The sequence below is a fragment of the Cynocephalus volans genome, chromosome 18 (genome assembly GCF_027409185.1).
Source record: "Cynocephalus volans isolate mCynVol1 chromosome 18, mCynVol1.pri, whole genome shotgun sequence".
Classification (NCBI taxonomy): domain Eukaryota; kingdom Metazoa; phylum Chordata; class Mammalia; order Dermoptera; family Cynocephalidae; genus Cynocephalus; species Cynocephalus volans.
In genome coordinates this window covers 17,451,036-17,479,020 of record NC_084477.1, presented here as the reverse complement: position 1 = coordinate 17,479,020, position 27,985 = coordinate 17,451,036, and the positions used below count along the sequence as shown (strand labels likewise).

General features: G+C 54.2%; 1 protein-coding gene across 1 annotated transcript; it reads right to left on the bottom strand.

Annotated features, from left to right (window-relative positions):
* C18H1orf198 (chromosome 18 C1orf198 homolog) lies at positions 1–27,985 on the bottom strand. Its single transcript, XM_063082775.1, has 4 exons — positions 27,642–27,985; positions 14,822–14,872; positions 6,051–6,560; positions 1–2,598 (listed from the first exon to the last, which is right to left on the bottom strand). The coding sequence occupies exons 1-4, from the start codon at positions 27,972–27,974 to the stop codon at positions 2,542–2,544; spliced, it is 951 nt and encodes a 316-aa protein (XP_062938845.1). The 5' UTR covers positions 27,975–27,985; the 3' UTR covers positions 1–2,541.

The following is a 27,985-nucleotide window of genomic DNA, read 5'->3' as shown; positions in this document are numbered from 1 at the left end:
TTAAAGGATATTAGTATAAAATATGACCAAGTTACAAGCTGTCAGTAAGAATTTATCATTTTTGAAAATGTGTATCAAAGAAAGAGACGCTGCAGTGACATCCACACGAGGGGTGGGGCTGTGGTGGTGACAGGCCCCGCAGTTCCCCACGTGGGCAGTGCTCCCAAACCCAAGGGCCAGGGAGAGGCCCCCAGTGAAACACAGACTGATGGAGTCTGACTTCCTGGGGAGCTCCTGCAAAATGCAGTCTAGGAAAGCAAGACATCGAATCCTTGAGCTGAATCCCAGGTGCGGACAGCGGGGTTGGGGTGGGGATCCAAAATGACCCATGGCTTCAGCCGAAGTGTGCATTTTTAAAAAATATAAAGTCCTGATTTTAGAAACTCCACCCTGATGCGTTGGGGACACGGGGGGCACAGTAAACACAGAGCGTAACTACTCCTGCCACTCACAGAGATTATCTGGAGGAACTGGAAAGAAATCATCTTGGCACAGACTTGCCCGGGCGTGGAGGAAGGTCTGCAGGGCGGGCAGGGTGGAATCCCACCAGCCACGTCCCCCAGGCCCTCACCTCTCCAAAAGCAAAGCCAAGCAACACGACCCGAGGACACCCTCCAGGACTTGCCAGGCTTGGATTTTACGTTTATGCTCAGGAGGCTATCCCACTAAGAAACACTCTTAGGAAGGTTAACTAGATGCTGCTGGGCACGGGCCCCAGGGGGTACTGAGGCAGGAGCTTTCAGTGATCCCCACACCCCGCAGCTCCGGGGAGAACTTGAAGGCAACACTGGGCTTCATGAGAAAGTGGGAAAGGAGTAAGCATTTCTCCCAAGAGAACAGACAGACGGCCTTGATCAGCCGTCCTGACCAGACCTCTCTACGGAACGCCGCTCACAGGGCGTGCTCCCGGGTCCTCGAGATGGCGGTGGAGGCCCCTGATACCCGCTCAGCCTGTGCCACCGGGACTCGTGAGTTCCTTCCCTCATCACCAGCTGGGAACCTTTCTACCCACATCAACTATACTTAAATGCAACGTAATGAACCTGTATTTGCAAGTTACGGTCAGTCCCTAAAGGAGGAAGGTAAATCCCATGCCCCAAGGGACCAAATGAGGTTTAGGGACACAAAGCAGTTGTTGGGGACCAAATCAAACAGAGGCTACACCACAGCCCTGGCAGAAACCTCCCCAGGCAGGAAGGCAGCAGGGGCGGCAGGGGAGGGGTTGCCACGTGCTAGGAGCCAGGTAAGATATTCTGGAAATCATTTCAGAAAGTCCTAGGAAAAGGGCATTAAAAAAAAAAAAAAAAACAGACACACTTTGGTATTGAAACCAAGTGCTCATTGGCAGGACTCGCAGGGGTTAAGGCTTCAGGTGAGGAAACGCAGCGACACGTGGTGCAGGTCACACTGGACGGGGTGCGGCTCTGCTCGCTCGGCACCTCCTGCAGGCTCGCAAAGCTCACGGGTCCCCTATGTGGTCTGGGACATGGTCACCTTGCTCTGCAGGGCAGCCGCGGAGTCTGCACCAATGTCCATACTGCTGTGGTGACAAAAGTCTCCAGGAGGCACTGCTGGGGTGACCAGAAACCACTCTTCCATTTCTGGTGGTGGTCAGGGTTGGGGGAGGGTCTGCCACGATGCAGCCTGAGCAGTCCTTGGGATGACAGACATCCGCTGCCTGGCAGTCTCATGCTGGAAGGTTCTAACATGACTAATCAGAAGAGCCCTGTCCCCAGCAGCGCCTGCCGTCTGCCCTGACTCCTGCAGGTGCCAGGTACAGGCAACAAACGACGGGTCACAGAAGGAGGAAGAATTTGCAAAAGAAAACTGGTACAAACCAAGAAAAGTGGTGGCCCCATGGCTGCTAATCTACATACAACATAAGGAAAAGTTAATACGAAACTTTTAAACATGCCACTCTTTTTAAACATGAGCCACACCCAGACTAAGCATAGGGGCAGTCTGAAGAGGACATCTGCCACATGCCAACGGTCTGTTTCCTGGAAATGACAGAGGGTGGGGTGCGGGGCACATGGTGGAGAGACGCACCATTGGCAGGAGAAGCCCTGGACGGCCACAAGTGCTTGGTGGCAGCTGTGCCGGGGACAATGTCACCACGGCTGAGGACGTCCCCATCAGTCCACCATCAAAGGGAACCCCACGCAGTAAAAAAGGAGGTGGGGGAATAGAGACGGAAATCGCTTTTACGATTTTTCTGACTTGGCTGAGAAAACTCCCTTTGAGGACGGGAGAAACTGGGAACAGAAGTTTTATTTACAAGATTTATTAAATTCTGAACAGTCCTTAAAAATTCCAAATGTAAAACTTCTGTTATCAAATCACTGAAAATAGCATGTATATATGGTTTTACCAAAAAAGGGAAAAATCTGGCAATACTGACTGGTTTCCAAATGATTAAGAAAAGACTGTAGAGAAACCAGGAAAATACCCAAAGAAACGTTGCCCTTTGCACCCTCCTTTGCCACACCACTTTGGAGAACACTTTGGGGTTCTTAGTTTCATTTTTCCACCAAACACATTTTACCAATTGTCCAGAAAATCAAAGCCCGTCTTCAGGACGATGTTACTTGAGCTGACCTGCAGAGGGACAAAAAACACTAATGTCAGGCACGAATGTGTTTCTCAGTGACGCGTAATCTAAAAACAGCACCTCATTTAAAATGACCCAAAAGACCCAGCCTGGTTCTGTCTCAGCAGCTGCCTGACCTTAATTTACCTTGGCACCTGGGCTGAGAAAATTACAGAAAATTCTACGCGTGCGGCCCTGTGCAGGCCCCGTCACTAACCCCACTCCACCGCAGGCACGTCCACAAGCGGCTGAGACCTGGTGCAGGGAAAAGGAAACGGTGCACTTCTCCTGTCCTGTTCTGAATGACAGACGTGCTCCAATTTAGTCACCACACAATATGAGAACAAGTTATAAAGATGTTGTTTCTAACGTGAAACACACACACATGCAGACACGCAAAACAAGAACACACACACAAAACAGAGAAAAACGTGGGGAAAGAACCTGATGCTTCCTTCATTCGGATTATGTCAAGGTCACAGAGTGATTTCCCCAAATCCAGGAATGTTCTCCGTTTCCAGGGCAGTGGGGCCATCCCATCCTATGGGGCCCCCTCTGTGGCCGTCCCTTGGGGCTGGTGTGCTCACAAGCCCCCCGATGGCTTCTACGCAGCAGCCTGTAGTTCAAGCTGCCCTGGTCTCCAGACTAACCCGAGCAGGTGTCCCCGGTGGGAGAAACCTTGACGCCCACCCCCCACACACCACCAAGCACAAATGCTCGCGTGGAGGCCCTAGAGGCCCCGGAGCTGGTGGCCTACCCTGGGAGCCTGTCTGAGCCTGATGCCACATGCGCCAATGCAGGGAAAGCAGAATTCTGGCAAGTGTCCCTTTTCCTGGTTTCCCTCCGGTTTCTAGAATGCGGTGGCAGCTGCCTCTGCACTGTCCTCTCAGAAATCCCTTCTTTCTCAGGGACCCCGTGAGCTCTCTCCTCTCCCTGCCCCACCACACACACTTTTCTGTGACTCTTACAATCGAGACTTGAGGGAAGATCCGGCTGCAGAGTCTCGGAGAAAGACACTGGGGCACAGGGGAGAGCTGGGCCCGTCTGCAAGAGGGAGCCGATGGGAAGGAAGGTTCGAGACAGAACACACCAGTGGGGTGGGCAAGGTGCCAGTGCAGGTGACACACTCCAGATGGGGGATTAATGTGAAGAAGAGGACAGGCCACAACGCTGACGTGCGGCTGGTGGAAGGTGGAAGGCACTAGAGTCCCCGGGCTCCCCCTCCTCCAGAAGATGGCAGACGCGGTCATCCATGAGGCAGGCGGGGACACACCAGGGCCCTCCAGGAAATACCCAGTCATTAGGAGATGACCACAGCTCAACGACAAAAGAACAAACAAGCCAGTGAACGCATGGGCCAGGGATCTGAATGACATTTCTCAAAGACACACAGACGGCCACCAAGTGCACGAGAAGACGCTCGCATCCACCACAAGACGCCACCGCACAACCATCAGGGTGGCTGCCATCCAAGACACACAAGCAGCAGGTGCTGGTGAGGAGCTGGGGAAACAGGGCCCTGTGCCACCGCCGGGGACACCAGCTGGAGCAGCGCTGCGGAAAACAGCGGGGCGATTCCTGCAAAAGTACCAACGCAGCCACCACAGGCCCCAGCGACTCCACAACGGGCACAGACCCCACAGAACTGAACGCGGGGTCTCGAGGACAGAGTCGCACACACGGGTTCAGAGCAGTGTTACTCACAAGAGCCAGAAGGTGGAGGCGGCCCGAGGGTCCGTCAGCGGATGGGTGACAAGCAAAACGTGGCCCCTCCACACAGTGGAACACTACCAGCCTTAGAGGAAGGGAATCCCGACACGCTCCAACACGGACCTTGAGGACACTGCACTGAGTGACATAAGCCAGGCACAAAAGGACAGGTGCCGTGTGACCCACTTACATCAGGTCCCCAGAGCAGTCAGATTCACAGACGGGAAGTAGAACGGGGGTTGTCAGGGGCTGGGGGACAGCGGGGGTGGCCTGGTGAGGGCGTTGGCGTGTACGGGGGACAGAGTTTCCGTCTGGGAGGATGAAAGACTTCTGGAGACGTGTGGCAGTGATGGTCGCACAACACTGAGAAGGCACTTAGTGCCACTGAATTTACTCTCTAAAATGACTAAAATGGCAAAAATGTGTGCATTTTGCCACAATAAAAAGCTTTTAAAATACGTAGAGAAACCAAAAGAAAAGTGACCACAAGACAGCCAAGGGGTCCCAAGGGACAGAGGAGGCTGGATGACACAGACGTGGAGGAAAACACATCCTGGCCCCATCAGCCAGGCAGCCAGGAGCCCAGCGAGGCCCTGTGCAGGGGGCACCCAGTAGGACCTCGCCATGTGCCTGCCTGCCTTGCCAGCAGGTGGCTCCCCCCACCCAAATCCAGACCCAATCCTAAGGACGGGCTGCTGGCTGGGGGGCAGCTCCCCCACCAAGCAAAGGCCTAAGACCGCCTGGAGCCATGGTGGCCCTGGGTGCAGAGCCTGCAGGCTGCGTGGGCAGTGGCGAACGTGTTTGAGGACGATAGGGTTCTTGTCACCACACGGTCCCATCTCAGGCCAGCACCGCTGGGGAGTGCTCCGGGGAACGGGGGACCTCGCGTACTCCCTATACCCCCTCAGGACTCAGCCAGCACCCGTCCCCTCCAGACAGGCTCCAAATGGCCGGGAGACGTGGCTGTCCCGGGTCACAAAGAGCCATCCCCAGAGTGGACAGAGGAGTCTTGCAGAGGCTGGGCCGGATGCACGGGTCGCAATTCCCCAGTAACACGTTTGTCCTGAAACAGGCCTCTAGGCCGAGGCCGCCCTCTCAAGTGTGATGAGCGTCTTTCTCTTCTTAGTTTTGTGTAATCCTCCAACACTAGAGCCATTTAAAGTCATCCACAAACATTTTGTCTTCTCTCTGCTGTCTCAACGTCCCAAGCACCCCAGGCCGACTGGTGCAGACCACGGTCCCCACTCCAGGACACGGGACCCAGACACAGGCAACCGGGTGAGTCTTTTTCTCATGGGTCCTGCTTTCCCCAGGATCCGCCCACCTCTCCAGGGACCCAGGTCTTCCTCCTGCTCCTCGGTCCCCTGGAGAGAACTCTGGACCCCTGACTCCGTGCTGCCTGGGCATTCAGCAAGAGTCCCCTGTGGTGACGCTCCTGGAGGAGGCTCCAGGGTCCCTTCCTCATTAGCGCTCGACTCCCAGGCCCCCCACGCTGTGCACCTTCTCTCGTAAGCTGCCTGTGCTCACACCCAGGAGGGGACACGTTATGTGGGCCACCAACAGGAAACAGGTCAGGGCACCAGGACGGAACTGCAAGCTCATCTCTTGGCATATGTATCCATGGCAGAGCCGCTAGTAACCCGGCCCCTGACCCCAAAGCCCTTCAAGGAAGAGGCAGGGAGGGCAGGAGTGGGGGAGGCGTGTGCAGAAGGAAGCAGGGCCCGTCGCCCCTGGAAGAAGCACCGCTCACCTGTACAGGCATGGGGTCTGCGAACAGGACATCCTCCCCGTCATCCTGCCTGTCCTCGGAGGTCGGCAGCTTCCCAGTGGGCTCGGCCAGGACAGCCTCGGGCCACGCCTCACCGGGGCCCTGGACGGCAGGGGTCCACTCGTGCAGCTCCTGGGGGACAGTGCCGGGCCTGTCCACCTTGGCCTCCCTGTCCTTCAGGGTGGGCTCTGGCCGGTGACAGGCGGGCAGGACCTTCTCCCCTCTCTCCATGGACTTGATCTGGCTGGGGGTCAGCGACTGGAACTCGGCCTCAGGGCCCTCCCCGCGGGACCGCTCCGCATTGACCTTCCAGAAGGACGCCTCCTCCTCCTTGCGGGCGGGCCCCAGCGCATCCAGGCTGGACGACCGGCTACCCTGGGAGCCCTTGAGGGTCTGCGAGCCCTGCAAGGCTTTGGACAGTGGCCTGGGCTCGCTGGCAGCGGTGCCCAGCTCCTGGACGGGCAGCGAGGAGATGCTGAACTCCATCTGGCTCTGTGGCGGGCATGGGAAGGAGAGAAAACAGACAGCGCCCTTAGAGTTGACCGTGACATGTGGCCCCTCTCCAGCATGGTACCAACACCAGCAGCAACGTGCTGGGACTTTCCGTCTGTCCTGAGCCACCCAGAACGCACCAGAAGCCCTGATGCCAATGCCCTGCCATGCGCTACACTACAGCAGCTCTGGGGCCCCTGGACCTCGCCAACCCTCCTGCCTCCCCCAGCGTGGTCTCTGCACCTTCCTGACCAGGAGCTGCCCAGTGGGTGATGGGGTGGACCCCAGCCTCAGGTGGTGATACCCCCAGAGGGCAGGATGGGGCCTGGAACCCAGCACAGCAGGCACCCACCCGAGCACCGCAAATGCTTTCCTTGACCCGGATGCTGGCCTCCCTAAAACAATACTGCTGACCTGCTCTGACCAACAAATCGCTGCCAGCAAACCTAAACCTCTTCAGGGCGGCACACGCCCAGCCTGCCATCCTCCAAGCCCTGCAGAGCAAGCAACCTGCCGTCTCGATCGTGCCTAAAATCAATCCTGAAAACATCTCCTCCCCACCGTGTCCACTCCCTCCTGTTCCTCCCCACTTTTATAGATAACTAAATAATAAGTAAAACTACATTACGGAAAGTTTGGGAAATAGAAGAAAATCAGTCATCAGCCTCCGCTCCCATCACGACGACTTTTTGTATTTTTGTGTGACCTTTCCCATTTACGCATTTTATGAGGTCGGGGTCCTGTTAGACATGTAATTTGGGGTATAGCTTTTATACTTCATCACAAGCATTATCCATACTGACCTGACGCAGGGTCTCTATACCGATTGTTTTTAATGCATGTAAAGTATTGTATTCAGTAGCTGTCCCATCACCTGCTGAACCGTCTCACGGTGGGACAATCTGTCATCTCCATTCTGACGCTGAGGGCTGCCACGCGCATCCTCACGCGTACAGCTCTCCGCTATCTGGGGTCATTTCTTCAGACAGATTTGCAGAAGTGAAATATCAAAACACAAAGGGCTTAAACCTTTCTTTTTTTATGGTTTTAGAAGCATACTACCAAACCTGCTTTCTAAGGATGCCCCTTTTCTAATGCCATCAGCTATACGTCAGAGTAGCATTTTCAGTTACTGAGTATAATAATTCCACACTGTGCTGACTTAATATACAAAACACAGCTCTTTATTCCTTCGTCATATGTCTTCACTTAATCAAGAGGCCATTCAGTTCTTTCAAGTTTCTATAGACAACAGCACTGTCCACTCTCTCCAGTGGCCAGGGACGTGTGTGTCACGGCAAGGATAAGAAAATACGGCTTTGTCTGCACACACCACAGTGTGTGTTCTCTGAGTCTGGGACTTCTCCTAAAGCTCGGTTTCTGGTGGCCAGAGGTCTTTGCTCCAGCTCGGAAGACGAGATCATGAGGCCACAAAGAACTCAGGTTCCGGTCACCAGCCCAGGCTGCCCTGAAGCTCAGTGTTATAGGAAATAAAAGCCAAAAAGCAGACATCGAAGCACTGGCTCTGCCAGGAGCTGCGGCTAAGAACAAATGTAGATCTCTGCTGTCCCAGATGCATCAGGCCTGTAGCCTTTTTAATTTTTTTCATTCTCAAATGAAAAAAATGGGAGTTTGGAGTGATTACGTAAATTGCCCTAGGTCATTAATCCATTAGGAGACAGAGCAGCTGGGATTGCAACTCGGGTTGCGTGTTTGCAAGGCCTGAAGTCGCAGCTGGTCATCACCGCAGGTTCAGAAAGCCACTGGCTGCTGCTACTGCGTCCACGGAGCCGGCCGAGAGCCTGAGCGTGGGCAGCAGGATTTCTATATGCACATCCACCACCTCACTGGAAGGACTATCTCTGGGAGAAGCATTCTGAATGCTCTGCGCATTTCCAAATTCCACACAGCACAGGAGACTGCAGGCACAGAGATGGTGGTTTCCTTAAATAAGCAAATCGTTAGCCCAACTCGGAAGTGGGGCCTGAGACTCAGGACAGAGCTGACACTGATCTGGAAACTGTAGTGTAAGGAAGTTTTAGTAAAAACGGAGCTCTGTGTCAGATCCAGGCTCTTGAAAGATGAGCAATTTCTCCAGTGGGCATCTTTGCTTAGAAGCTTCCGGAAGGTGAGGATGAATATTTTGTCTACATGGAGGTCAGCCATGGCCCAAGCCAGGGATGCCAGGGAGACACCTGTCACCACAGCTCTCCAGCTGCTTTGGGGACTGGCTGGGTGTGACCTCCTCAAACAGAGCGTCTTGGGTAACCAAGGCCTTGTGACAGCCCCTCCAGGGTGGGTGTCATCTGGTTAGAAGACAGGGTCACGCCAACAGAGTGGTGACCAGATTTGGGGCTTCGGAGATGAATATGACCTTAGAGAAGAAAAATGCTCTCAGACATTTTCTCCTAAGTCTTTTTTCCTAGGTGTATGTTGTTCTCAATTTTGCCAATAAAGGATAACTGAAATTGCCTTTAAAATGACAGTCCTCCCCGATCACCATGCTGGGTGCCGACGTGGGACCTTGCACCACTGGACGACAGCAGGAGCTGCAGTTGCTGGGCACATACCACGTGCCCAGCATGGGGCCGAGACCCATGGCCGCACCTGGCGCCCAGTGTGTGAGCCCTTCCCAGAGCCCCACGAGGCAAGGGGCACCAGCAGTCCCATTTTATTAAAAAGGAAACGGGCCCAGCTGGGCAGCCCTGCACACCCGCTACCTGGGCCCTCAAGCAGCTGCAGGGCCGGGGAAGGGCAGGGCGACGGTGGAAAGACAGCAGAGTCCCAGATGCGACCCTATTTCTGGAAAATAGTCCATTCTGTCCGGGTGTGGGAAAAGAGCAGGGTGTTGGGACGGAAGGTCGTGTCGGTCTCTCACGCCACACAAAGCAACTGGAGCCAGGGCACAGCAGCTGGCAGCCCTGGATGGCAGGTCATCGGCGCTGGCCATAGGCAGAAAGCCAGGCAGGGGGTTCAACTCAGGGTCTGCCACAGTCTTTGATACAGAGGAGCTGGGAGAGGAAATCAGGAAGCCCCTCTCCTTGCAGCCATGCTGACAGCCTCCTGACCCCATCAATGTCCCAAATGCCCACGAAGCCCAGGGAGGCTCAGCCAGGCTGGGCAGCGGTCACCAGCATGGGGACATGGGTCTCTGCTGGCCACGCCTGCTCTAAAAACAGAAAGACCACAGTGGAGCCCGGTACCTATTTTTACGCCCCACTCACTGGAGAGGAATGTGCGATATTTCAGGAAAGGGGCTGCACGCTGCCAAAGCTGACTGCTTGGCTGGCAGCTGGCACTGGTCTCAGCTGTTGAGACAGAGGCGACAGAGATGCTGTCAGAAAACGTCCTGGTGCACACGCGGCCCGGTAAGTTCACCCTCGCACGTCTGTTCTTCCCGCCTCCCTCCAAGAAGGAAGGGGACAGACAAGAGGGAGCCCCAAGAACTTGAGAATCACATATCAGCACAAGCGGCCGGCAGATGGGACGTGACAGCACAATCGGGACCCAGCAGTCCCCCTGCCCAGGATAAACAACACACTCTATGTTCACGGCCAAAGCCACAGGGAGCTGGATGACAGTGACGGGGCTGGAAGGGGTCAGGTTCCTGGGCAGTGTCCCCGGGGGTAGGAAACCTAGTGGAGGCCCCATGGGTGGGGGTGCCCCAGGGTCGTCCAGGTTGAGGGATGAAGAACAGTCTCTGCCCCCCAGGGGCTGTCATCCCCCGGGGACAAAGACAGACCAACAAGGAACGCACGAACACCACCTCGTTCTCATCTCGCTAACATGGAGGAGGGACAGTCCTGGAGCAGTGGCAGGGGCAGGACCGCCTGGCTCTCTCTTCACTCTGTGCCTCGGATTCCTCACCTGTAACAAGGGTTGTCATGAGTGTTAAAGGAGGCCAGGCACCCAGCACAGACCAGCCACTTGGCCACTGCCGGGACAGTCGTGAAAACAGGATTTGTGCTGGGTCTGGAGGGCAGCTCGAGCAAAGATGCCAAAGTGACAAGGGGCATGGCCCCTGTGGCAGGAGGGAATGGGGGCTGGGGGGCTGCAGGAGAGGGTGGGGGGGAGGACCCCGGCGCTGCAGGGCAGGGTGGGCAGGGCTGGCACGGCGGGGCTGGGGGCTGCATGGCTCCTCACAGGCAGGGCAGGGAAGGTCCAGGGCAGGGACTGCAGGGGTCAGCTTGGGGGTCTCAGGACAGGAGGCAAGGACAGCTCAGAGGGCAGGATGGAGGCTGCAGGGCAGAGATGGGGGTCTCGGTGAGGACGATCCAAGCCCCTAGCAGGGCGGGGCTGTGCTGTGGAGGGTGGGGGTGCAGGCCCTCAGTGACGAGCAAAGCTGTAACCTGGAACCAAGGGACTCCTTGACATACGGGAACTCCCCCACGGAAGGGCTCTCTGTCCCCGTGGGCAGCAGATACCTGCACACCACACACAGGTCCGATCCCATCTCCTCACACACTCAAGCTGACAACAGCCTGATGTCCCTGAAGCCGGTGTGCTGACCACAGCAGGAGCAGGCATAGACCTCCCAGGAGGGAAAGAATCCCACGTGGGCACATCCCCACCCAGGAATGGCACGGACGAGGACGTGTGCTCCCGATGCCACCTCCTGTCCCTGAGGAAGGGGCTGGCAGCCGCCCTACTCTGGGAACGAGCTATATGGGCTCTCAGGGATCTTCTCATAGACAAGGAATCAAGGAAGCGATCCCCAGCCCAGCCCACTCACTACCCCAGAACAGACAGCTGGACACCACGTGCGGGAAGGGGGTCGGCAGGAAAAAGAGGCCAGGTAGCTTGGAGGAAGGGGGTAAGGACGCAGGTGGGGGTCCCAAGAGCCCTGGACAGCCATCTCCTCCAAATGCTCCAGCTCAGAGTGCCTGGGGGTGCAAAGGATCCTCCCCACGCCCTTCCTCCTCTGTCTGGAGCATTCCAAGGGCTGGGCTCTTCCACTCGGAACATCAGTAGCACAAGAGAAGAATGTGACATCAGGCCCCACAGCCCCGTCCCAGCACACTTGCCACACTGCCAGATGACAGCCACCACCCCCCAGGACAGGCGGGCTTCGTCTGAGCCTCCCACCCTGGGTGGGAAACCAGGGCTGGGGGACAGGCCTGGGGAACTACTGTTGAATAGGTACAGAGTTTCAGTTTTGCAAGATAAAAAGAGCTCTGGGGATGCTAAGTGGCTTAGTTTAATCATCCCACGATCTATACTCATATCAAAACATCTCATTGTACACCCTAAGTATATGCAACTTTCCACTGTCAAACAAATAATAAAAAAAGAAAAGAGTTCTAGAGATGGATGGTCACACAACAACATCCATGTCCTTAATGCCCCTGAACCGTGCACTGAAAAACAGCAAAGATGGTAAATTGTATGTTATGCATATTTTACCACAATTAAAAATAAACCTTTTTAAAAATCAATGAATGATGGTTTAAAATGGAAAGAAATGACCAGGATTAACAATGGAATGAAATGACCCAAATGCTGGCGTGCAGAAGCTTAGATTAAAACCGGCCTCCGGCGAGAGGAGCAATCTCTTTCCTGCCGAGCCCCGGCTGGCCGGTGCCTTGACTTGACCAGTACGACAGAGACGTGGGACTGCGCAGCCTCCAGCCCGAGCCTCACGAGGCCGCATGGGCCCCCCACCCACCACAGGTCTCCGCCGCCACCATCAAGAAGCCCACGCCGGCTGACTGGAGACGGGGCCCAGCTGATGGCCAGTGCCAACCAGACACATGAGCAAGGTGGCCTTAAAGTACCCAGCCGCTGTCGGGCTGTCCGATGACCCAGGAGTGATCCCAGACACGGCCAAGAGACGAACAGCCCCACTGAGCCCCACTCAGACCGTGACCACAGACCCATGGGCACATGGAACGCAGCTTCAGGTGGCACATTGTGGAGCAGTTTGTCATGGTGCGGGCGATAAGTGACCGGGTGAGGAAAGCCTCGACTGAGGAACCGCAAGAAATGGGGTCTGAGTCTCCGGCCCTGCACATGGGGATCGAGGCCCTGCCTTCTCTAAAGCCACCTCCTGTTTGGCTCTCCAGCAAGGTTCTTATAAAGAGGGTAGCAGATCCGTAGAAGCAGGGGACAGGGCACCCTGAGGCCTCTGCTCTCTGGGATGTCCTCTGTTTTGCCTCTAGAAGGTTCTAGCACTGAACTACAGAAGTCTGACCTTGAGAGGTCAAGCGGAAAGGCGGGGACACAGAGTGAGCCCACCGGTTTGTGAAACATACTAATGCCCTCTGCAAGCCAGCATGGCATGGGACAGAGAATTCTGAACCACAGAGACTGCATTGTCCTCCGAAAGGACGCAGGTTATGGGGGGCAACACACATTCACTCAGTTTTGGCGAGCTGGGTCCTGAGGGACACGGCTGGCCTCTGTGGACAAAGAGCGTCAGGATGCTGCGTGGGCTCCAAGTGGACCGTCTCCACTGTCCTCGCTCTCGGGACCTTTTCCAGGCACCTGTTTTCCACGCTGGCCCCAGGAGCAGGACCGTCTGATCCCAGAACGTCACTGGCACTCAATTAACACACAGCTGACTTGGGAACATCTAGCAGGGTAAATTCTTGAGAGCAGATGCTCTCCTGGGGCACGAGGAAGGCTTAGGTGTTAGTGCATTTCAGCCACTTCGACTTCCCTTTGTGTCCATCACTGTGACATCAGCAGACGTGGAGCCCAGTCCAGGAAAGTGCACTGCTCCCTGGGACACTGCACCAGGGGGCTGCTCACCCCAACACGCAGAACACAACCTGCCCAACACAGCTGGCGTCACCTACAGTACTGGTGCATCCCACAACTACTGTCACTCCTGGCCGCCCCTGGACATCCCCCAACTCAACCTCAGTCACCTCCCAACCAGCACCCAGACCCCTGGGAAGACCCTGGCTTTTGGGGAGACCATTCACTCACCCTGCCCTCTGCACAGTCCCAGGTTCTTTCTTTCTCTGCCGTGCAAACGAGAAACAGGACACGCAGGATGCAGATGTTTGCATCGTTACATTTGGGATGTTTAGGGCCCAACGTGATGCTGCGCCAGAGGCAGAGGGAATCTGTGCTTGCCAAGTGAGCGTGGTCACCTGCATTCAAGCCACGTATTCCCCAGACCACCTCTCAGCTCTAATGTAAGAACGATCTCAACTGTCACAGGCCTCTGTGTCCCGAGGCCCCTCGCTTCACCCAGGGCAATCAGCGATGCTCACTTTAGGGCCGTCCATGTGCAAAGAACAGCGCCTGCTGTCCCTGCGCCTCTGCATCCTGGAGAAACATTCCATCTCAAGACGCAGTTCCCCATGCAAGAGCCTCTCGGGGTCCCTGTGGAATCCCCAACCACCTTGTCCCCCCGACCCACCCTCCTCTGGGCCTCCTGGACGCCTGTGTCTGCTGGGCTGAGGGGCTCCGATTAGCAACTGCAGGGACAATAAAAATCCAAGAAACAGGCCTTAGTGTCAACACTTGAAAACCCTGGTCTGGCCCCATTCCAGGCGTGCAGTTGCGTCCATCTGTAGCACACCCTCATTCTGGAAGGAACTCTCCAGACCTCAACACTGAATGTTCTGGATTCAGAAAACCTGGTCTTTTGCTTCTTTTCCTCGGGTTAAAGACAACTGACTTTTGGTCCTTTTGTTGCTTATGAATCTACTGGGGCAACTTGGGAGGGAGGAAAATGAACTAAACTCAGCCAGGCTCGATGCTCTGCAGCAACTCTGGCAATGATGATAATAATGAGGAGGGGGACTCGGGACCAGAGGCGGCGATCCGTGGTGGTGGCATTAGCCACATGCATGCGCTGTGTATGTACGAGGGGTCTTCAGAAAGTTCCTGGAAAGATTCCTAGTAACTTTCAATTCCATTTTTCCATGAACTTTCTGAAGGACCCTTGTATGTGAAATTGCCCGAAGTCACCTACCTACCGTTTGCTCAGAGCTGGGTCTCTGGAGTGCCCCCAACCACCAAGAGCTGAAGTGCGAACAGAGAGGGGCCCCCAACAGGGCTGACCTTCCCCGGGTGGCCAGGGAGCCCAAGTCAAGGGGCGTCGTGGGGCGTCACTCTGAATTCTGTCACCAGACCACACACAGCTGGTTCCCAGCTGCTCACAGTGCTCCCAACCCCCACCCCCTCCTGTCACCTGCTGCCTATGGGGTGGCCGCTGCCTTCTGAGTCCCTCAAATATCAAAAGAAAAATATATGACAACTTCATTCTTTTTCACAGGACAAATAAACTTCAATTTAACCCGACTTACCCTTGTTTCCCAGGAGAAGGGGGCAGAGTGCTCATCCTGCCACGTAATGTCCTGAAATAAAAATTCAAGAATAAATCTGAGACCCAAACTCAGACATACCCCATGCAAACATCCACCCAGGCCCAGACATACTCCATGCAAACATCCACCCAGGCCCACAGGGGAACCATTACTTGGGCATAACCCTGACCGCTGGGTGGTGAATAAGCCTGACCCTGTGACACTCCGCACACAATGTGCAGACGGCTCGGTCTTCCCTCCCCTTTCCAGCTCGGGCTGCCAGGCGCCCCATGCCCTGCCCAGTGCTTAGCGGGTACCAGGGAGGCCCCGAACGGGTCGGCCAGAGAGGAAAGCCAAGGAGAAACAGAACAGGGCTGCACGGTCTCTGCAGAAATGGGCTTAGTGATCAGCCATGTGGCCGTGGAAAGAAGACTTAGCCTTTGCGAGCCTCAGTTTCCTCATCTGTAAAAGGAGAATCATACTTCCCTGGCAGGGTGGTTGTGAAAATCACACGAGGTAACCCAGGAAAAGAATGCCAGGCCATGATCCGCCCGTCAATGCCAAGACACCTGAGCTTCCCTCCGCCCTGCTGTGCCAACCAGACACCTGAAAGGCATCGGTGGGCAGAATCAATGAAGAAAACGCCAATTTAATACATGTGACTAATCACAACAGAACTCTGAAGTCACTCCCCACGCTCACACGTCCACGCAGACACGAAGGAAAGAGCCCTTCAGAAGGAGCACTGCGAATGGGACCTGGGACCCCGTGTGCTTTGTCCATGGGCCCGAACAAACCACTGGGGAACGGCCCCTGCCCGGCTCCCGTCCCCGCCCGCAGTAGCCTCTGCTAGCAGACGTCCCGTCTGTGCCCAGCTCCTGCTGGGGATCACAGTTTCTGATCGAAAACTGGGACATGCCGGGTGATACAGACAAAAGTGGGATAAAGTATTTTTAATTGAGACTGACATTAAGATGATCATATCCATAACTCCCCCACCCCCTGCAAACCCCAGTGATGTACGTCCTTCCATAAAGCACCCCAGGTCAATTCTGTCTCTTCCCACCCAGGTCAGGTGGCCCAGCTCCCCACTCCACAGGCAGCTCTGGCAGGGCCCACTCCACCCCCAGCTTGGCCTCGGGGATGACAGAGATGGGGGCGAACGCCAGGGCCCATAGTGGCAGAGCCTCCCCAACACGACTGCACACTGCAGCCTTCCGGCCTGGAGTGAGCATCCCCTGTGCAGGAGGCAGCCAGTGGGCGCTCAGTCTATAGACAACAATCATGCAGGCAGGCCCAGGTCCAGGAGGGAGCGGTGTGAGCACTGCCCAGCATGCCCCTGGTGCGGCCAGCCTGGACCACAGAGGCACGAGGCCGGGGCCCTGGTTCACGATGCTATCCCAGCGCCTGCTCTAACTCTGTGAATAGACGAACTCTGCACTTGCCCAGATCCTTCCACGGGTTGATCGTCCTCTCCAGCCTCTCACGTCTAACACCCACACACACCCCCGACTTCCTAGGGTGGGGGCCCAGAGCCCAGGCACTTCAGGGCTCCTGGCTGCAGGAGGTGGAGTGGGCCACCTACAGGGCAGAGAGCCAGCTCTGTGCCTGGCCACACTGGGGATGAACGCTCAGTGGCTGTGCAGTCGGGACGGGTACACCTGTGGCCCCCAAACTCACATGTACTGGGGACAGAGCAAGGAAGGCCCAGAGAGGAAAGGGTTGGAAGGCCAGGACACAGGTTTTATTTTCCCATGAGTGCATTTAAAAGGGCTAGGTTTACTTGTATCAGGAAAAAACTCTACTAACAAAGGTACTATTGATAAATATTGAGAATGCCCCACATGGGGAAAAACACCTAGAAACTGGGCTAAGCAGCATAAAAGTCGTGTCGAGCCGTCAGTGTCGAGAACCACATGGCGTGTGCGACTGACTGCCACGTGCACAGAAGGACGGTCCCATCCCCGGAGGGTCGGATCCGTTCTCAGGCAGCAGAGCTTGGTTAGGACCCCGGCTTCTGGACTGCTCTGCACCCTCTGCCATCACTCACGGCTGTCAAGCAAAACTTTTAAAAATGAGAGGGACGGGGTCACTGCCTTCCCGTTTGGAATTTCAGTTAAACCCAGTTACTTTCCAACATACAAACTTAGTTCCTCCAAAAATGGACATGGGCCGTCTGGAGGAATGTGAGAGACCAGGAGTCTCCAGCAGAGGCTGGGGCCGCCTTCAGCTGCAGAGGCTCCCGGTCCACATCTGTGTGCCTGCTTGGGAGGAAGGCGCGGTGGAGCCAAATGACTAAACTCTGTGATCTCAGGACCCTCTCAATTCCTGTTAGAAATAATAAAACAAAAAGGGCTTTGTTTCCAGAGGGAAAAAATAAAGGTGCCCAGTGGCATGTAAATATTTATTCTATATTTGGATCTGTGGAAAAGGTAAAAGGAAATCAACTGGTAAATATGCTCCTTCCATCCAGAAGTGACAGCCTCCTGGCTGCCCCTGGGGACAGAGAAGGGCACAGAGACTCACGGGGCAGGCAGAATGCAGGGTGCAGGGGTGCAGGACCACCGGCCCATGGTAGGGCAGGCTGGAACTGTACCCCCTCCATGTGATAAGATCTGTCTTTTGAATATTAATTATGTCACTTGAGGCCATTTGAAATCTGCAAAGATTAAAATAATACAGCTTTTGGGCTTTGAAAGGTGACTGAGTGAGTGCAAGACTTCGAGGAACAAAGATTTTGCCTAGAGCTCTGCACAAGCCCAGTCTCCAGCGGTTACAGCCCCTATCGGCTGACATTCCAAGGGGGTCACAGAGAGGGGCTTACACTGTGACTTCTCCCCAACTTGGTGTCAATAGTCTTTTGTTTGCTCCAGCAAGAAACAGTCAAGGGACAGATGCCTGGGATTTCTGCAATTCTGAGCTCATAAAAAATAAGAAAGCGCTTATAAAAATAAACATGCCAAGCAAAAATGTGATGGAAGCTCTGATGTCAGCCATCAGCAGCACACTGCAGCCACAAAAAGCGCTGGCAGCAGGAACAGGCTCCCCAGGCTGTTGGATGCAAACGGCACCAGAATTGCAAAGCGGCAGCACACGCACGCACACATGCACATGTGCACACATGTGTGCGCTCAGACACACGCACGCCCACCCTGCTTTTCTTTCTTCTACTCCCACAATGACCAGCAGGCAACTGAGGTGTGCCAGGCACCTGCTTGCAGACCAGCCACATGGGCTTCCTCTGGGGCTACTTCAAAGTCTCCCCTGAGCAGGGGAGACTCCTCCCTGGCACCCAGGGTCTGAAATGACTCAAGCACTAAAACGTGTCTGTTACTTAGGCCACAGGACAATGCAGAGTGAGCTTCATCTTATTTTAGCCACGAGTTACCCTCAAGTTCTTGTCCATAAGAGACACCCACACCCACACCAGAGGCAACACCGAATCTCTCTGGACAGCAGAGGACAATGCCTTGGTCATGAAATCCCAAAGGAGAAAGCCACACTGCAGGGTGGGAGCCACAGAAAGCCACGGGGAGCAAAGAGCACTCGGCAGTTATCATTGACCAGCGCTCCTGTGAGTGGCTCTGCCGGTCCCCACGGCAGCCCCAGAGACCCAAGGACAGACACACACAAAACCATGTTTTCCTCCAACATCCAGAGGCCTGGAGCACTCTCTCTTCATCTAGGAAATGCTTGTCCAACTCAGTGTGTACCTACTAAGGGAAACAGTATTTTTTTAAAAAAATAAGAACACATATTCTCTGCCTGTAGTACTGGAGCGCAGGTTTGCATGAAATCTCCAGCATCTACTACTTCACTAGTTGGTAAAAAAACATATGCCAGAGAGTTTAAGAACTCTGCAGGCCCTGGACGTTTTTAATTTTGGAGGCTGCAGCCAGAGGTGTGCTGGAGCAGGCTAGCAGCAACTCACGAGCGCTGACGGGGGAATTTGTAGTACACGTCACACCCCTAAGGATGGCTACAATCAACAAACTGAAGGTGACAAGTGTTGGCGAGGACGTGGAAAGCTGGAGCCCTGGCGCGTTGCTGGTGGGGATGTGCAACAGGTAGCCGCTGCGTGGGAAACGGCTGGGCAGGTCCCAAACAGTTAAACACAGAATCGCCATCTGACCCAGCAGCTCCGTTCCTAGGTATTTTATACCCAAAAGAACTGAAAGCTGGGGCTCAAAGAGATACTTCCACGCCAGAGGTCGTACCAGCATTACTCACAGCAGCCAAAAGGTGGAGGCAGCCAGGTGCCCACTGACAGATGAATAGATTAAAAACACGTGCTATGCACTTACAATGCAATATTGCTCTGTCTTAAAAAGGAGGGAAATTCTGACACATGCTACGAGATGAGTGAACCTTGAAGACATCATGCTAAGTAAAATAAGGCTTTCACAAAAGGACAAGCACCGTATGATTCCGCTTACACGAGGTTCCCAGAGGAGTCAAAATCATAAAGACAGTGCAATGGTGGTTGCCAGGGGCCAGGCATAGGGAGAGTGGAGAGTTATTGTAATAATGCATGCAGAGTTTTATTGATTAATGAATACAGAGTTTCCTTTTGGAAGCCAATTCTGAAAAGGCTACATATGATTCGTATGATGGCAAATATGTGACTTTCTAGAAAAGGCCAACTATGGAGACAGAAAAGGGTCAGTGGTTGTCAGGGGTTGGGAGAAGGGGTTAGATCAGGAGCTGCACAGAGGGTGTTTAGGGCCGTGAAACTGCTCTGCATGATGCTGTGATGGCAGCACACCACGGAGAGTGAGCCCTGATGTAAATGAGGGACTCTGGTGACAACGCTCTGGTTTGGGATGGTGACAGTGGGGAGGCTGTGTGTGTGTTCAGGGGCAGGGGTACGTGGGAACTCTCTGTACTTTCCATCCAGCTTTGCTGGGAACCTAAAACTGCTTTAAAAAATTAAATCTATTTTTTTAAAGTGCCCCCCCCAAGGTAGTAAACATTCAAAACGCATCATTTCTTAATTAGTTAGCACATTTCACTGTCGGCTGCACGTTTGAGGTTATTTCCATCTGTTGTATGTGTAAGGTGGAAGTGCTACACACCGCCCCACCCAGCACTCGCTGGGAGCCTGCAGCAGGCCACCATCGAACACCTGCTCCACGGGGACCAGCAAGCGCTAGCAATCGGGGCTGGTCCCCCTTACCCGCCTGGAGCCAGACGTTAAACATTTACCAGCACACCACAGGCTACAACCAATATCAAGCACCCTGAAACATCACATTCTACTATAAATGTAATCTTTTGATACAAAAATTTTAAAGAATTTTGGTAATATTGCTTTTGAAATTATCTACTTACAAGTACTCGTTTACAACTGGTTGTGATGTCTCTGTAAAAGTCATAACTATTCAAAAATTGTTCTAAAAGAAGAAACTCTGGATTTCAAATTCACATGTAGTGAAATTTTATACTAACATTTCCTCCAAATGAATTTGATTAGAGACTATTAAGCATTTATTCTTGGGTAACTTTCATTCCAATTTTAGGACCAGGGTTTTGGGTTTCTAGGGTGTGGGAAGGATAGCACGCATGGACCATGCTGTCAGCGGGGGACGGGGGGGGTCCCTTAGGTCCTCCACAAGCTGCTCCAAGGAAGGCAGCCCAGGAGCAAGGGGCTTTCGCTGTCACCTCCAAGTACCACCCACAGTGCAAAACGAGGAGCTGGCAGCCAGCAGACAGAGGGCTTTCAGGGGTATCCAGAGGGCATGACCCCCCTCAGTCCCCACTGCCCTGGGTTGCACTGCAGCTGTTCATAGACCCAGACTCTCTGAGACCCCCGCCTCGTGGTTCCCAGGTCTGGCTGTAAAGCAGAACCACCTAGGGTGCTTGCTGTCTTAATCACAGGTAATCTGTGGGTCCCACCTTAGTTAAAAAAACAAAAGCAAAAAACAACCTGCCTAGGTAATTCTTTCTAATGCAGCCATGTCCCAGGGCTGCTTACTGAATTCAGCCCTTCACAGACGCCCGACTGTCCTCTTCCCACGTGGCCACATGGGCCATACTTGCTCCTGGTGCTCAGGGGTCCCCGTCTGTGTGCCCAGATCTGCACAGGCCCACCACGTGCCAGGTGCCCTCGGTAAGTAAAGTTAGCTGCGTGGCTCTCGTATCCCCAAGATGTAGACACCTACTAAACCGACCCCAGCTAAGGGTGCTCTCACGAGGGCCAAGGTTCCCTGGACCCGCTGTACCCCATCCCAGTTTGGAGCCAGCAAAACCATGGCTCTGTGAGTCATGATAGCCAACCAGGACAAATTAGCCTCCCCACACGCTGCAGGGCTCCGGCAAAATGAGAACCTCATTTAAAGGCTTTTGTTCTTGCCGGCATTCAAAGATTACATACAAAACGACTGCCACAGCGTTTTTAATAACAACGTTTCACAACTACAATGACTATGTTACCGGAGACAGTAAACACTGTCATCCTGTACAGTCAGAATAAGGGCGGACAATTGTTAAATATCACCTCCTGCCTGGAGTGCTGAGTTTCTAAAAGTCAGAATCTCAACTACTAAGCTGCCCAGAAATAGATTTAATTTTTCTTGGGTGATTCAGAAGCAGCCTCAGGATCCGGAACACTGCAAGGAGCTAATTGGAACCATAAATTGTCACTGTACTCCTGAAGTCCACAAACTAGGGGAGTTTCTGGTTGATAAATTTCAGCAGCTTGGCTTGAAGTTAAGAATTTTAAACTGAGAAATGCTATAAGCTAGAGAAATATGGCTCAGACAGCAGAGCCCACAGGAAGGGACAGAGGTCCCTTACGTCGATGACGGTGTCATCCCAGTAGTGCTGTCAGGGGACAGGGGCTGGCTCCTGGCTCATCCAGGATGGAACATGCCATTCTGGTGGGCTTTTTAGTGTCAGTCTGTACCTCCTAGATGCAAGAGCCTGTCCCGTGGACCAACTGCAAATACCAAGTGACAAGACAGCAGCCAGGACAGGTTAACCAGCTGAGCACAGCTCACAGCTCCACTGGCAAACTCCACGGTGCTTCTACGACATTTATTTCTCCACATTAAAAGCGGGAGTGAGGCAGTCATGCCCTTTGGCATCCCAGTGAGTTGAAAATGTACGTCCACCCAGAACCTGCATGCAGATGTTTACAGCACCCGTATTCATAAACGCCCACACTTGGAAGCAATCAAGATGCCCTTTCGGTAAGTGAATGGCTAAGTAAATGGTGTACACCTAGAAAATGGAGTGTTGCTCAGCACTAAAAAGAAACAAGCGACCAAACCATAAAAAGTACATAATAAATACCTATTCCAAAGTGAAAGAAGCCAATCTGGAAAGGCTGCGTACTGTATGATGCCAAGTATAGAATATTCTGGAAAAGACAAAACCATGGAGGCAATAATAAGATCAGTGGTCGCCAGGGGTTAGGGAGGAGGCAGGGACGAGAAGATGGAGAACAGGGGATTTGGGGGGCGGTGGAACTACTTTGTACGATGCTGTCATGGGGGACATATGACATCACACGTTTGTCCAAACCCACAGAATGTGCAGCACCAAGAGCGAGCCCTAACAAACTGTGGGCTGTGTGTGATGTGTAGGTTCGTGGATTTTCAGCTGTACCACACCGTGGGGGACAGGGATGGCAGGGGAGGTGGTGCACGCACTGGGGCAGGGGGTCTATGAGAACTCTCTGGATCTTCCACTTAATTTTGCTGTGAACCTAAAATGGCTCTAAAAAATTACATCTAAAAAATTTAAAAAGGGGTAATAATGAAGATGATGAAAATATGTTCCTTTTTACCAACTGCTTATGCTTAGGAAATATTGTTGACATATTGATGGGATCGATGCTTTTCCCTTTTACTTGAAATATATTTAACTCTGCTGAGATAAGGGGGTTTCCATATCTGGAATGCAAAACTGCAGTTCCCAAGACAGAAAGCAGTTATGATTTAACTACTGGGCACATTTCACCGTGAACACAAATTCAGAAACTCAGGCCTCCGCAGATCACAGCAGGGACAAAAATTCAGTGGCCACATGCTAACGGGGACGTGGTGCAGAGCACGTGGAAGGAGTCTAAGGAAACAAGCAGGACGTGAGCGGGAAGTCTGGACAGACAGATTGGGCCTTTGTTTATTCGATGAATGCATGTTTTTCCAGTCGTGTGGGACTCTCTAGCTCAGAACGTAAAAGTGAGTCCAGGGCTGGCCGGTTAGCTAAGTGGTTAGAGCGTGGCGCTCATAACACCAAGGTCCAGGGTTCCGTCCCTGCACTGGCCAGCTGCTAAAAAAAAAAGGACAGAATGCAAAAGTGACTCTGTCAATTAAAATGATGACTCTAAACCTACCAACGTGCTTCCCAGCTCTGCCCCCTCCCTCCCTGATGACAGCAAACGAGCCGCTTCACTTCCTTGCAAGACCTGTTCCCTGGCCACCACTGGGCCATCCTCCCACAGAGCCAGCAGAGGCTCCTGGGGAGGTGAGGTCGGCGTGCTGCCCCAGCTCCCCAGGCACCAGGGGACCACTCTGGGTGCCACTCTGGGCGGAGAGCATCAAATCTGAAGCGGGAAGCCTGAGGGACTGGCCCGGCAGCCCCCTGGAAGCCTGTGGAACTGGCTTTGGAGCGCGGGTCACGTCTCCACTCCTACCCGGTGCCCGCGCCATGGCCCCGGGGGCAGGGACTCAGAAAGCCACATCCACCCTGTCATCTTTTCCAAAAAATGCACGGATGTGCCAGACAGAAGCCAGGACTCATAATTCATAATTCTGCCTTCCTTAAAAAAACAAGCCCAAAATACTGAGAGAGCAACTCCCAGATTTCCTTGTTTTTTAGCAAAGGCTGAAAAAAGAAAAGGCTGAGCTGCTAAAATGCAAGAAGGAGAGAGGAGAGGTCACCTGCCACAGGCCCTGCGTGATGAAGCCACGCGGCCAACCAGACTCACAACTAACCAAGATCTCACGCTGAGGAAAGTGCTGGAAGGATACCGACTGCTTTCTATGCTGCTTCCGCATGGTTTGGAACTTTCATAAGAAACTAGTTTATCATAAAAAACATCTAAGCTGACCAGAGCCCAGGCCCCCAAGACAGCCAGAGCCTGGACATTAGGAACGGAGGGGCCAGGCAGGCCTGGGGTTTGCTGAGCACAAGTGTTCCCACGCAGCCCCAGGCCACAGGGGACACCTGTGGACTCAGTTCCTCAGCACAGGGGCTGGGGAAGCCATGGGGCCCTAGGGAGCCTCAGGTAGGACATGGCCCCAGAAGAGGAGTTAAGACCAAGAGGAGTGAGAGCATTCCAAAGCACCCAGGGTCCTGCAGGGGGACAGGTGCGGCCCGGGGCAGCAGCTGGTCACACTAAGCTGCTGAGGAGGGACAGCACTACCTGGCTCCACATTCTACAGCATGTAAGACCTGGCCCAGGGTCCTGAGGGCTGGCACCTGGGAACACCACTGCTGCCAGCTCCACCCCCTTTATGGACAGGTGGAACGAGATGTGCCGGCTGCCCGAGTTTCCCCAGTCATCCGCTGCAGGCGCCTCTGAGCCAAGAGGGTGGCACAGAGCATGGAACCCTGTGCCTGTCACCAGTGTACACAGATCCTGCTAGATCAGCAGCAAGGAGTCTGGGGGTAGGTGTGGGGCGGGGAGCAGCACATTCCTAAAAATGCAGGGTTGTTTTTTTTTTTTTTTCCTAATTGCTAACAGGACGCAGCAGAAGCAGACAAGGTGATCCCTAAAACCTTCTAAGATGAAAACCTTTGATCTCCCAAAGTGAGCCATTCCGGAAACTTCACTCTGGAGGAAGAACACGGCAGTCATGAAGCACCAGAGAAGTCAGTCTGTTAAAAGCATCCGTTTGCAAATATGCCTTCATGTTCTTACCAAAATACCCAACCCAAAGGGCATGTCTCCAATGTCAGTGCCTGCTCCAAGCCAGGCCTTGTGAGCCACTGGTTCTGCCCCAGACTTCACAGAGGGGAAAACCAGCCCTGCAGAGGGTGGCGCCTTGCTGCGGACTCGGCCAGGACTGGAATCCAGGTCCTGTGGCTCCGGGTAGACCTCCTTCTGCCGATGATAAGCGTCCTGCAGCTCCAGATGCCCCACACAGGAGGGGACTGGGGAGACAAGGAGGTGGGGTGGGAAGGGGCTGGTGGCCTTGGTGAACTTCTCTAGTTTTTTACTAGATCCTGTGTCCATGTGGGGGGATTTTTGAGCCAGAGTGCCTCTAGTTTCTAACTCAACAGGCCTTGAGAAATTTTTGCTCAATTGATTTCCAGGGAAGTAAGAACTGAAAAACTGACAGGTCCCTTCACTTCAATACTCAAAGGCAGCGATCTCCTTCTCTTCAGAGGACCAGGTAAAGTCACCAAGTCAAGGGGGGATCTTCCTGCCTCAGGAAAAGCACAGGTGAAAACGCACACACGGATGCCACATCACTACGCCTGTCCTCTGCACAGGCAACGGCGGTGTGTGAACTGGCCCCTGGCCACACTCAGAGCCACCAAGACCCATGATCGCTATCCTGTCATCAAGTTTCTATTTGTTCCTGCAGAACATAAAAGGGACCAGAAATGTCACCACATTTGGAGTCTATATTTGCATGCTGACTTAAAATGTTGCTATGTGGCATACAAAAATGTTACTGGCAAAGGGGGACAGGGTTTTCAAAGAAACAGGCAGCACCGTCTAAGTAGCTGGAGGAGTTTGGAGGCCCCTGGAACCACGTCAGGAGACAGATCAAATGGGAAAGGACAGAGGGCCCTGATCAATCCAGTTTAGAGTCCTTTTGGACCAACCATGGGCCACCTCTTTGGGCTGGTCCAGCAATTTACTGGGGGTCATCCCCACCTTGTCATCATCTCTCATGCCCAGGAGCTGGTATTCCTCCGTGAATGACCTTTTGGGACCACTTGGGTGCCAACCTCTCCCCCAGTCCAGGGGACTTTAAATTCCACAAGGCCAGTGCTGGCTAAAAGGCACCCGGGCAATGTTCCTGTGTTCCTCTCCTAAACGCAGGGTCTATCTGTCCCTCTGCCATCTGTGCGGAAGTTGGTCAGAGGCATTCCAGGGCATGAGCTCTCCCAGCCCATGTTGCAAAGCTGAGTTTCGATTCTGAACAATGGGGCTGGTCTGCTCCCAGAAGGGCACGCAGGCACCTCAGCACACAGTGCCGTTTGCTTTCAAATCACAATGGGTTACGAATTCAGAAAGAGCTCAGTCTGGCACCAGAGAAGGAGTGAGAGTAAAAACTTAACTTGGACACATCTTTCCTTATCAGTGACACTGGGCTCTTACGTGCCACGGGCCCTTTGAGGATGAGCATGTGGCTATCGTTAGATGACACCAAGCTAAGGGAACGTGGCAGCCCCCCTCCCATGTTTGTAACACAGGTTCATTCCCTCTCGTGTTTATTTACTCGCGATTCCTAGCAAGGGGCACTGGCCGCTTTTCATCCCCCAAATCTGAGCGCCATGCACATGCTTTTACTGAAATGCTTTTACAGAAACACACTGAAAATGTTTTGGCTCTAGGGACATATTTTAAAACCTATATTTTCATCTTCCCATTTGACCACACCCTTGTTTTTCCTGGCAAAGCCCTCTGAGTTTAAAGTCCAATGGAGAATTTTCTTTTAATTCCATCAGCATCAGGCAACGTCGGCAGCATATTTACGTCGTTTCGCACGTCCCTCAGGTCTAAGCGGGCTCATGACCACAAACATTTTGTATCAATAAATGTCTCAGCATACCCAAGCCTCAAAATCTGAAACCTCATTCTAAACTTGGATTCTTTCCACAGCCCACAACTTCCTGGGAAAACTCCCAGCTCCTAACAAACAGGCTTAGCCGCCAATGGACCCCATGGCTCTGTACAATTCCCTCCTCTTGACTCTGCTCCTGGCTGCAGAAGTTGAGTCGGGAAAGGCCAGGCAGCCACAGTGCAAGCTCTAAGGCCACCAAACAGCTTTTGGCCAAACACATCTGCAAGAAGAGCAGCAGCAGCTCTGTGAGCAGCACGGAACACTGGGCCCTTGTGCTGGAGCCGGCGATGTGCCCAGCTCTTCCTGCAGATTCAGGCTCTGCCACCCGAGAACTCCAGGCACAGTGTCCAGCGCTTACCAGACCTTCTACACAGCCGAGCCTGATTGTCCCACTGGAACTTCTCCTCCCAGGGTTTTTTGGTAGAGAAGTGGGGTCACCATGCTCACCCCAGAACACACACCGTGCATTGTGCCCACTTGGGGAACAGGGCGATGAGCGTTGCCCCCTATCTTGGAAGACACCTCTTCCTTCCTGTCACCTCCCTTGGCAATTTCCCTTTCCCCACACAGCTCGTCACAAATGTCAACATTAACATACATCATGGGTCGAGTGCCTTCGGGGGCAGGCACGGGGTGGGTGTCACCGTCCCCGTTTTACACGCTGTAAACTGAGGCTCTAAGGTTAGGTCACCCACGGCCACACAGCCACTAAGAAGCTGGGCAGGACCAGAACCAGGCTCGTCTGCCTCAGAATTCCTGGCTGCTTCCACTTCGGTGTCCGCCTCGTTCAGGGGCAGCTGCCTTCAGCTCGGGGACAAGTCTCTGGATGGGTGGGGGGGCGGCCCCGCGGGGCGGGTGCGGGGGGTCTTTAAACACCTCCCCCCTCGGCGCTTTTCCTAACGTCCCCGCCGTAGGATCCCCCCAACCCCGACCTGCGGCCCCGGGACGCCCCCCAACCCACCGCCATCCCTGTCTTTCCCCTTCCAGCCCCGGCCGAACCGAACCGCGACCGACGGCGGCGGCGACGGCCACACGCGGGCAGGTGCCCCCCGGGCCGGGGCGCGCGGACCCACCTCGTCCCCGAAGCGCACCAGCTTCTGGCCCGTGGGCCCGCGCAGGCCGGGGAAGCGCGCGCGCCCCTCGGGGTCCCCGGGGTCCCCGGTCGCCGGCGCGCGCGGCCCCAGCAGGCGGCGGTCGATGATCGCGTCCTGCTGCGCGGGCGGCAGCCGCGCCCACTCGGGCCCGTACTCCTGGCGGATGCGCTCCTTGTCCTGCATGATCTTCCTGGCCATGGGGCTCAGCGACGAGAAGTACGAGAAGCGCTTCCGCTCGCGCTCGTCCAGCGCCCGGTTCCCGCTCATGACGGCCGAGCGCGACGCCGCAATCGCCGCCGCCATGGACGCCATGCCCGGCCCGC

Bases quoted from the DNA above. Each gene is read 5' to 3' on its own strand.
- C18H1orf198 (XM_063082775.1), bottom strand. From the start codon at position 27,974: ATGGCGTCCATGGCGGCGGCGATTGCGGCGTCGCGCTCGGCCGTCATG. The intron at 14,873-27,641 runs GTGGGTCCGCGC...TTTTTATTTCAG, and splicing joins TGGTGCGCTTCGGGGACGAG to GACATTACGTGGCAGGATGA. The intron at 6,561-14,821 runs GTAAGTCGGGTT...TGCCCGCCACAG, and splicing joins CCTTCTCCTGGGAAACAAGG to AGCCAGATGGAGTTCAGCAT.